General features: G+C 49.6%; 1 protein-coding gene across 1 annotated transcript in view; it reads right to left on the bottom strand.

Moving 5' to 3' along the window:
* Nucleotides 1-7,832: 7,832 nt before the first annotated feature.
* Nucleotides 7,833-11,209, bottom strand: part of nradd (neurotrophin receptor associated death domain) — a gene marked incomplete at both ends in the record, with an annotated part of 30,676 nt that continues 27,299 nt past the window's right edge. The window contains 2 exons of the mRNA XM_080541237.1: nt 7,833-8,149; nt 10,861-11,003. Of these exons, the coding sequence (XP_080397363.1) occupies nt 7,833-8,149; nt 10,861-11,003 (460 nt within the window). The remainder of the gene's footprint in view (nt 8,150-10,860; nt 11,004-11,209) is intronic.

Below are 11,209 nucleotides of genomic sequence, written 5' to 3'. Positions count from 1 at the left end.
TTGTAAAAGGACTATTGGTCCATGATTTAAAGTGTAAATATGTGTAATTATACCAAACCTGGACACAGTAGTGTGTAGGGGACACAGCTCAACACCCCCCTGTGCCAGTAACCACATCTGTCAGCTCTACCCAGGATTCCACTGTCTCCTCTCAGCCTCTCCCTTGTTAGTTGTGGTGGTGGGGGGGGGGGGGTTGCATTTTCGTTTTTCATTCATTTTGAGAAAGACTTCTGAGATTTCTTCTTTTTTTTCCTTTTTTTTTTATGTACAAAAGACGTTTCACCCCCACTCGACTGTAAGTACTGTGTAAGCACATTGTCATACTGAGTGTACAAACATTTTAAAAGAAAATAAACTTTTTTTCTAAAAATGAGTCTTTTAATTGGATTGTCGCCTCGCCTTCACTTCATCTCCAGCTTCACTGAACCCAGCCAGAACCAAGTCAACATGCCTCTATGTGACGGAGTCCTGAGTGCACACCCAACCCAACCCCACTTCAGATGGTGGTTCTGGTACAGTGTGCTGCATGTCAACACCGCCACTGTAGCACACACATGCACACACACACACACATAGTGCCATGCCAGATGTCTGGCTCCAGTGAAGGGGTATCAAAGTGATCGACTGCTTTCATTAGAGGCGTCCTGACTCTAAAGATGGAGGACAGCCTGCCTCCTGCTAGCACCCCATCCCAACCCCCCTCCCATCCGCCCTACCTCCCCAACCCCCCTCCCTCCCTCCCCATCCCAACCCCCCTACCTCCCCAACCCCCCTCCCTCCCTATCCCAAACCCCATCCCAACCCCCCACCCCCCCTCTGTGTGCATGTGCATTCCGTAGCCCCATGCCTGTGCGCTCCAGACCGCAGTTAAGCAGTCCCGTCTGGCGTGCGTGTGACGGCATGCTAGGCTGCCCCGGGCCCTGAGATAGACAGACAGACAGGCTGCTACAGACAGACAGCTACAGACGTGCTAGAGACAAACAGGCTGCTAGAGACAGACAGACAGCTAGAGACAGACAGGCTGCTAGAGACGTGCTAGAGACAGACAGCCTGCTAGAGACAGACAGACAGCTAGAGACAGACAGACAGCTACAGACGTGCTAGAGACAGACAGGCTGCTAGAGACAGACAGGCTGCTAGAGACGTGCTAGAGACAGACAGCTAGAGACAGACAGACAGCTAGAGACAGACAGCCTGCTAGAGACAGACAGCTGGAGACAGACAGACAGCTGGAGACAGACAGCCTGTTAGAGACTGACAGCTGGAGACAGACAGACAGCTGGAGACAGACAGACAGCTGGAGACAGACAGCCTGCTAGAGACAGACAGACAGCTAGAGACAGACAGACAGCTAGAGACAGACAGCCTGCTAGAGACAGACAGACAGCTAGAGGCAGACAGACAGACAGCTAGAGACAGACAGCCTGTTAGAGACAGACAGACAGCTAGAGACAGACAGCCTGCTAGAGACAGACAGACAGCTAGAGGCAGACAGACAGACAGCTAGAGACAGACAGACAGCTAGAGGCAGACAGACAGCTAGAGACAGACAGACAGCTAGAGACAGACAGACAGAGAGCTAGAGACAGACAGAGAGCTAGAGACAGACAGACAGCTAGAGACAGACAGACAGAGAGCTAGAGACAGACAGAGAGCTAGAGACAGACAGACAGCTAGAGTCAGACAGACAGCTAGAGACAGACAGACAGCTAGAGTCAGACAGCCTGCTAGAGACAGACAGCTGGAGACAGACAGACAGCTGGAGACAGACAGCCTGTTAGAGACTGACAGCTGGAGACAGACAGACAGCTGGAGACAGACAGCCTGCTAGAGACAGACAGACAGCTAGAGACAGACAGACAGCTAGAGACAGACAGCCTGCTAGAGACAGACAGACAGCTAGAGGCAGACAGACAGACAGCTAGAGACAGACAGCTGGAGACAGACAGCCTGTTAGAGACAGACAGACAGCTAGAGACAGACAGCCTGCTAGAGACAGACAGACAGCTAGAGGCAGACAGACAGACAGCTAGAGACAGACAGACAGCTAGAGGCAGACAGACAGCTAGAGGCAGACAGACAGCTAGAGACAGACAGACAGCTAGAGACAGACAGACAGAGAGCTAGAGACAGACAGACAGCTAGAGACAGACAGACAGAGAGCTAGAGACAGACAGAGAGCTAGAGACAGACAGACAGCTAGAGTCAGACAGACAGCTAGAGACAGACAGACAGCTAGAGTCAGACAGACAGACAGCTAGAGACAGACAGACAGCTAGAGACAGACAGACAGCTAGAGTCAGACAGACAGCTAGAGACAGACAGACAGCTAGAGTCAGACAGACAGACAGCTAGAGACGGCCTGCTCCCACTTAGCAGCGAAGGCAGAGAAATCATTAACAGATTTCAGTTGAGAGCAGAGGAGGAGGAGGGGGGGGGGGGGAGGAGGAGGAGGGGGAAGGAGGAGGAGGAGGAGGGGGGAGGAGGAGGAGGAGGGGGGGAAGGAGGAGGAGGAGGGGGGGAAGGAGGAGGAGGGGGGGGGGGAAGGAGGAGGGGGGGGGGGGGGAAGGAGGAGGAGGAGGAGGAGGAGGGGGGGGAAGGAGGAGGAGGAGGAGGAGGAGGGGGGGGAGGAGGAGGAGGAGGAGGGGGGAAGGAGGAGGGGGGGGGGGAAGGAGGAGGAGGAGGAGGGGGGAAGGAGGAGGGGGGGGGGGAAGGAGGAGGAGGAGGGGGGGGGGAAGGAGGAGGAGGAGGAGGGGGGGGGGAAGGAGGAGGAGGAGGGGGGGGGGAAGGAGGAGGAGGGGGAGGAGGAGGAGGAGGAGGGGGGAGGAGGAGGAGGAGGAGGAGGAGGGGGGGGGGAAGGAGGGGGGGGGGAAGGATTTCCTGTAAGTGTGATGGATCGGAAATGTTTCTATACGCAAACATGTTGATGTCCACAAGCCCAAACGTCCTCACTGCACAATCCGTCTTCTTCTTCTTCTTCGGCGTATGGGTAGTTGTTTTTCCTCTCCACTCCACCAGGCTCGGGGCCGAGGGGCTACCCTTTTACCACCCCGAGACCTGGTTGAGGGGCTCACCCGGGCTATATTTCTGGACACCCCTCCAGAAGCCACGTCATCGTCTCGTCATCTAATACCGACAGACCATGCATCCCGTTGGGTGGGTGGTACACCGGGCAATCCAGGATAATATGGTCTGCGGTTTGGTCCTCTGCGCCACACTCGCACGACGCATTTGGGGCCAAGCCCCATCTGTGCATTGATGAGCGGAAACGCCCGACGCCGGTCCGGAGACGATTGAGCCTCACCCAGGATAGCCTTGGCAAGTCCATCCCGAGGGGCTCAGCGCCGGCGACTGGGATGTGGTCGCGGAGTTTGGAGGTGTTAGCCTCCCACTCCGCGCGCCACATATAATCCGCCCATCCTGCCGCACTGATGTTGAGATCTCTGCATTGCTGCCTGAGATCCTGTGCGGCAGGCACAAATGGGTGTCTTGACTTGAGACGCCGGGAGGGCTCCGCTGTTATAGTGAGCCTATCATGGAGCAGATGGTTATTAAGCTCCGCGGCCCGGCAGGCGAGACGTGCTGTGGCTCCCATGCGGCGGAGGCCTGCGGGCTGGATGCCTGCTAGGATGGGAAGGTTGTCCACGGGGGTAGGACGCAGGCATCCTGTCACAATGCGCAAGGCTTCGTTTATAGGCGAGTCGATGAGGCGGGTGTGGGCACTGCGACACCATACTGGGGCGCAGTATTCACTAGTTGAATAAACGAGGGCTAGGGCTGCCGTGCGCAAGGTCCTTGCGCCGGCGCCCCAGCCCGAGCCAACCAGTCGCCTCATCAACGCCACACGAGCTGTTAACTTCTTGCGCAGTGACTCGAGGTGTCGGCGAAACGTGAGCGTCCTGTCCAATGTCACGCCGAGATAGATTGGCTCAGCGTCAGCGTCAAACGTCAGCGTCAAACGAGGAGAACAGAACAGAATGGATGAGTAGAGCAGAACGGTCGATGACTCATCAAAGTCTGGACGTATCCTGAAGTCACTCGTTTTTCAATGGAATGGCTCATTCACACTGCTAGAATAACTTGAAAAGCCCAGGGGCCTCATTTATAAAAAAAGTACTTGAACGTTATCTTTGACTTTCACGTAAGCAAATTTTTCTAAACGGACGTAAGCATTATTTATAAAACGGGCTGCGCTTGTTTAAAGTTGCGTACGTGCTTCCTTCAATAAATACCAACGCAGGTAAAATGAACGCAGGTGAATGAGGTTTGTATTGTAATAAAATACGTGGGTCCCCTGATTTAGGGGTATTGGTAAACTGTCAGGAGAGGGAGCGCACAAAACACACAGCCAGAAAGGTGTATTATAAAAGCCACTTTATTATTATGGGTGATGATCAGGCGGACATAAATTCGGAGGACGGCATAGTTCAATAAGTTAGACTTGGTTTCCCTAATTACCATTACAACAGTGTACAAGAAAAGCACGCTCTATTGGAGCCACAGCACGCTCATAAAGCCACACATAGAAGCACGCTCATATCGAGCCACAGCATAACCATACGGGCCGACACGAGGCCATAGGACACCACACCACTCCACTACAAAGGGCGGTCAGCAAGACCGGGTGCTCACCACTACACGGCACACTAAAATATGCAAATTGGCTTAGGCTACTCAAGTCTAACATCTAGCTATTCGCCCCTAGGATTCAACTTCCACACTGGACCATACATATAAATGAATCACCATAAATATACAGTAGTACAAATTAATCTCATTCAAATAATCATAGGCCTATAAATAAGACAAACATTGGACATATTGGCTGAATAGTAAATAATTAAAAGAGCACGTAACTCGCTGGGTATTTGAGACCCCCCCGTGGGGTCTGAGCGGTGCACTGCGTCCAACCGATGAGGCTCAATATGTAAGAATCCGTCTGGTTGACCATCGGTGGCGCAGGAACAGAGGAAGTGTGACGGCGGGCCAACACTTCCCGATAGACGGCTGCAGCTGGGTGACACTCCTAGTGGACGCCCCGGTTCCGACTATCTTGCTAGGCCTAAACAATAAAGCCGACTGACTGGCTAGCTCTTCCGTGCCGGCGGCCCTAACCAGCCGCGAACACACCACCCCCCCAGGATGAGTATTAGTCCCGTAGCATGAAATGGGTTCTGAACCCAAAGAGAGGGCAGAGAAGGGTGGCTTCTCGATAAATTGCATTTGTAACGTTTGATCATGACAACTAACCAGGCACATGCTTATACTCAGTACTCAAGTTGTAAAAGAAAATCTGGGGAGGTGGTGGATTTTATCATATGAGGACAATTTTATCATCCCCTCAGCGTCAGTGACTTCAGTGTCAGTAACTTGGTAAAAATGTCATTGCATGTGTGCGTGCCCCCTCGCACCTTGAAATAGCAGTAATACCACATTCATTGATAAAATGACAAAGTATGGAAAGAGGGGATGGCCGTTTTAGAAGGGGGACGATTTAGTTTTTATTTCTGGGGGGATGCGATCCCCCCTCAACTCGAGTGCTGCTTATACTGTAATAATATAATGGTCTTATTCTTATCAGGTGGTCTTATTCTTATATGGCTGTATTGAGATTTTGCAAACTCCCAGACACCAGAGAAAATCCAGTATAATTTAGCGCGTGGCCGGGCAAGGTCCGTTGTGGAACGCACTAGGCATGTTGAAGGGGAGATAGACAGCTCCGGAGGGATATAAAGGAAGACTGAAATACAATCATAAACATCAGTTCCTTTTAAATCTTGAATTAAACTCATTTTCTCGGCTGATAACAACATCGTTAATTTTATTACGAGCCACTTGCATGAATTACAGTAGGCAGTGCGGCTGACATGCCTGTAATAACTCTGCATAACCAGTAGGTAATGTGCGTACGCAAGGTCAATACTCGACGTAGAGCTACGATCGTTTCCAAGGTCAAATTGACTCACGTTGAAATTGTATAAATCACTACGTTGACGTGGTTTTCTACGTACGACACGGGTAAGATCAAAATTTGATCTGAGTACTTTCTATAAATGAGGCCCAAGATGTATATGAGATGATATGTACTGTATATGAGATGATATGTATTTGCGCTTCCGGAGCTGGGGGGGGCAGTTGAGTAAAGCGTGGGTTCACTTGACTCATTTCCTTGTGTTTCCCTACAATAGATCTAAGTAAGACCATAACTCATTTGCATTTAATTGTATGCTGCTGTATATCGTCAATTTGGTCACGGACGAAGAAAGAAGCCCATTATCCTCAACATGAACATTGATACAGGTAGCTGCTTGCTTTTATGTTCAGGTAGGACCACATCCAGCCTACTTGTCATAACAAGCAGAAAGCTTATAGAGCACCGTTAAGACTTCTCACTCAATCTTCAAAGTATTTATTACATGAAATAAAATCTTACAAAAACACATCAAGACACAACAGAATATAGACCAAAATAACTGATTGATACATACATACATACATACATACATACATAACGACATGATACATCGTTACATAAAGGTACGGATATGGGCCACCAGAAGCATTATGGACGAATCAGAACGTTTCAAGCAGATGAATGATCTCTCTACCAAAGGAGAGCAGCCTCACGTTTTCTGTGTTTTTTTTGTTTCGACAGCACTTCACGTGGTCAGGAAGCAAATAGGGAAGAAATCCCATCTTTGTCTTTTGGCTTAGGTCAAAAGTATAAACGAAATAGGCAGGAAATCCTGAGCTGTGCCACATGAGAGTACCGTTCCTAACACATTAAGATGGAGGATTGTTGAGAGAGAGAGAGAGGCCGAAGAAGTCAATAGATCTGGACTGCACGCTTCTCTACAGTCCATGTTCACACTTGAGTCTGCCAAGACGTAGAGAGATTCCATGAACGGAGAATTGAGTGAGTTCTGGTTGTACAGTACATCCCCCTGTCTTGGAGACTCCCCGATGTCTCAGGGCCAAATGTTCCTCCAGGTCTCTGACCACCTCTAACATCAGCCCGGCCAACGGCATCTCCATGCACACAAAAACATTTCTAGCTCTACATAAAATGAACCTATGATAAAAAATATTTACTATCACCTTAAAATTCTCAATGACGATGAAGAACAACGCCTTTATTCCATATTCCATAGGATTTGGAATTTCCATTCCCATGCCTGCTTAGTAAGAGCGAGCTGAAGTACATTCTCGTCCCGTTCCCGCCAATAAACCCCCAGCCTGCAGCCCTGGGCTGACGATGCTCTGAGGAATCAGGAACAAAGTGAAAACACAGGAAACCTCGGCAGGAACCAGCGACAACACTTAGAACGCCCTCTGATTGGTTCAAATGTCATGGAGGCCTTGACCAATCACAAGTCCCGTCCCTGACCGCCCCGCTGGGTGGGGGAGGGCCGTGTCCCATCATCCTCTCCTCCGTTCATCCTCTCCTCCATTCATCCCTTAGTCTCTGGGTGGGGGGGGTTAGTCTCTGGGTGGGGGGGTAGTCTCTGGGCGGGGGGGTTAGTCTCTGGGTGGGTCTGGGGGGGGGGGGTTAGTCTCTGGGTGGGGGGGTAGTCTCTGGGTGGGTCTGGGGGGGGGGTTAGTCTCTGGGTGGGGGGGGTTAGTCTCTGGGTGGGGGGGTAGTCTCTGGGTGGGGGGGTTTAGTCTCTGGGCGGGGGGGTTAGTCTCTGGGTGGGGGGGTTAGTCTCTGGGTGGGGGGGTTAGTCTCTGGGTGGGGGGGGTTAGTCTCTGGGTGGGGGGGTTAGTCTCTGGGTGGGGGGGGTTAGTCTCTGGGCGGGGGGGTTAGTCTCTGGGTGGGGGGGGTTAGGGCCCTCTCAGACTACAGACACGCCCTGCGTCGGGCAGGTGAGCGCGCTGGCCACGTCGGGCCTCTCGATGCGGGCGAGCGCCGAACACAGCAGCCCCAGGGTGGAGCCCTCCTGCTGGGCCCAGTGTGTGAGCAGCGTGTGCGCGGCGGCCTCTCCGTGCCCAAACAGATCCAGCTGCTCCGACTCGTAGCCCAGCACGGCGCCTAGCTGCCTCCAGCCGCCCCGCCCCCCCGCCTCCTGCAGCAGACACTCCACCTCCTCCTTTCTGTGGGGGGGCAGGTTGACGTACAGACGGCTGTCCTGCTTACTGTCCCTCTTACTGCCTGTGGAAACAACACAGTCAATCCTAAGAAATGCTAATGTTACATTAGCAACTTCTTGGGCTTCTGATTGGCTCTTGAGCTACAGCTCTTCTTGTTCATGCAAAAATGTAAGCTTCTGGCTATGTTGTGTTAGGGTAAAGGTGTTAGGGTAAGGTGTTAGGGTGAAGGTGTTAGCGTAAAGGTGTTAGGGTGAAGGTGTTAGGGTAAGGTATGTGTTAGGAAGGTAGAGGTGTTAGGGTAAAGGTGTTAGCGTAAAGGTGTTAGGGTGAAGGTGTTAGGGTAAGGTATGTGTTAGGAAGGTAGAGGTGTTAGGGTAAAGGTGTTAGCGTAAAGGTGTTAGGGTGAAGGTGTTAGGGTGAAGGTGTTAGGGTGAAGGTGTTAGGTAAAGGTGTTAGGGTAAGGTATGTGTTAGGAAGGTAGAGGTGTTAGGAAGGTAAAGGTGTTAGGAAGGTAAAGGTGTTAGGAAGGTAAAGGTGTTGGGAAGGTAAAGGTGTTGGGAAGGTAAAGGTGTTAGGAAGGTAAAGGTGTTAGGAAGGTAAAGGTGTTAGGAAGGTAAAGGTGTTAGGAAGGTAAAGGTGTTGGGAAGGTAAAGGTGTTAGGAAGGTAAAGGTGTTGGGAAGGTAAAGGTGTTAGGAAGGTAAAGGTGTTAGGAAGGTAAAGGTGTTAGGGTAAAGGTGTTAGGAAGGTAAAGGTGTTAGGAAGGTAAAGGTGTTAGGAAGGTAAAGGTGTTAGGAAGGTAAAGGTGTTAGGGTAAAGGTGTTGGGAAGGTAAAGGTGTTAGGAAGGTAAAGGTGTTAGGAAGGTAAAGGTGTTAGGAAGGTAAAGGTGTTAGGAAGGTAAAGGTGTTAGGAAGGTAAAGGTGTTAGGAAGGTAAAGGTGTTAGGAAGGTAAAGGTGTTAGGAAGGTAAAGGTGTTAGGAAGGTAAAGGTGTTAGGAAGGTAAAGGTGTTAGGAAGGTAAAGGTGTTAGGAAGGTAAAGGTGTTAGGAAGGTAAAGGTGTTAGGAAGGTAAAGGTGTTGGGAAGGTAAAGGTGTTGGGAAGGTAAAGGTGTTAGGAAGGTAAAGGTGTTAGGAAGGTAAAGGTGTTAGGAAGGTAAAGGTGTTAGGAAGGTAAAGGTGTTGGGAAGGTAAAGGTGTTAGGAAGGTAAAGGTGTTAGGAAGGTAAAGGTGTTAGGAAGGTAAAGGTGTTAGGAAGGTAGAGGTGTTAGGAAGGTAAAGGTGTTAGGAAGGTAAAGGTGTTAGGAAGGTAAAGGTGTTAGGAAGGTAGAGGTGTTAGGAAGGTAAAGGTGTTAGGAAGGTAAAGGTGTTAGGAAGGTAAAGGTGTTAGGAAGGTAAAGGTGTTAGGAAGGTAAAGGTGTTAGGAAGGTAAAGGTGTTGGGAAGGTAAAGGTGTTAGGAAGGTAAAGGTGTTAGGAAGGTAAAGGTGTTAGGAAGGTAAAGGTGTTAGGAAGGTAAAGGTGTTAGGGTAAAGGTGTTAGGAAGGTAAAGGTGTTAGGAAGGTAAAGGTGTTAGGAAGGTAAAGGTGTTAGGAAGGTAAAGGTGTTAGGGTAAAGGTGTTAGGAAGGTAAAGGTGTTAGGAAGGTAAAGGTGTTAGGGTAAAGGTGTTAGGAAGGTAAAGGTGTTAGGAAGGTAAAGGTGTTAGGAAGGTAAAGGTGTTAGGAAGGTAAAGGTGTTAGGAAGGTAAAGGTGTTAGGAAGGTAAAGGTGTTAGGAAGGTAGAGGTGTTAGGAAGGTAAAGGTGTTAGGAAGGTAAAGGTGTTAGGAAGGTAAAGGTGTTAGGAAGGTAAAGGTGTTAGGAAGGTAAAGGTGTTAGGAAGGTAAAGGTGTTAGGAAGGTAAAGGTGTTAGGAAGGTAAAGGTGTTAGGAAGGTAAAGGTGTTAGGAAGGTAAAGGTGTTAGGAAGGTAAAGGTGTTAGGAAGGTAAAGGTGTTAGGAAGGTAAAGGTGTTAGGAAGGTAAAGGTGTTAGGAAGGTAAAGGTGTTAGGAAGGTAAAGGTGTTAGGAAGGTAAAGGTGTTAGGGTAAAGGTGTTAGGAAGGTAAAGGTGTTAGGAAGGTAAAGGTGTTAGGAAGGTAAAGGTGTTAGGAAGGTAAAGGTGTTAGGAAGGTAAAGGTGTTGGGAAGGTAAAGGTGTTAGGAAGGTAAAGGTGTTAGGAAGGTAAAGGTGTTAGGAAGGTAAAGGTGTTAGGAAGGTAAAGGTGTTAGGAAGGTAAAGGTGTTAGGGTAAAGGTGTTAGGAAGGTAAAGGTGTTAGGAAGGTAAAGGTGTTAGGAAGGTAAAGGTGTTAGGAAGGTAAAGGTGTTAGGAAGGTAAAGGTGTTAGGAAGGTAAAGGTGTTAGGAAGGTAAAGGTGTTAGGAAGGTAAAGGTGTTAGGGTAAAGGTGTTGGGAAGGTAAAGGTGTTAGGAAGGTAAAGGTGTTAGGAAGGTAAAGGTGTTAGGAAGGTAAAGGTGTTAGGAAGGTAAAGGTGTTAGGAAGGTAAAGGTGTTAGGAAGGTAAAGGTGTTAGGAAGGTAAAGGTGTTAGGGTAAAGGTGTTAGGAAGGTAAAGGTGTTAGGAAGGTAAAGGTGTTAGGAAGGTAAAGGTGTTAGGAAGGTAAAGGTGTTAGGAAGGTAAAGGTGTTAGGAAGGTAAAGGTGTTAGGAAGGTAAAGGTGTTAGGGTAAAGGTGTTAGGAAGGTAAAGGTGTTAGGGTAAAGGTGTTAGGGTAAAGGTGGGTATTGTACCTTTGCTGGGCTGGTTGTCCTGGAGGCTTTGTGAGTCCAGGAACACGCCGCTGTCGCTGTGCAGCTTCTCCCCCTCCGGGGCCGTGCCCAGCTCCGCCGCACGCGCCTTCCCCAACGCCTGCTTCTGCTTACACGACGTCCAGCTAGGAGACAACACGCTTTACTACACACTCTTTACTACACACACTCTTTACTACACACACTCTTTACTACACTCTTTACTACACACGCTTTACTACACACTCTTTACTACACACTCTTTACTACACACACTTTACTACACACGCTTTACTACACACACTCTTTACTACACACACTCTTTACTACACACACTCATTACTACACACTC

This window comes from Nansenia antarctica (genome assembly GCF_963989245.1).
Source record: "Nansenia antarctica genome assembly, chromosome: 10".
NCBI classification, from domain to species: Eukaryota; Metazoa; Chordata; class Actinopteri; order Argentiniformes; family Microstomatidae; genus Nansenia; species Nansenia antarctica.
The sequence above is the reverse complement of the archived record's forward strand: the minus strand, read 5'-3'. Positions and strand labels throughout refer to the sequence as shown.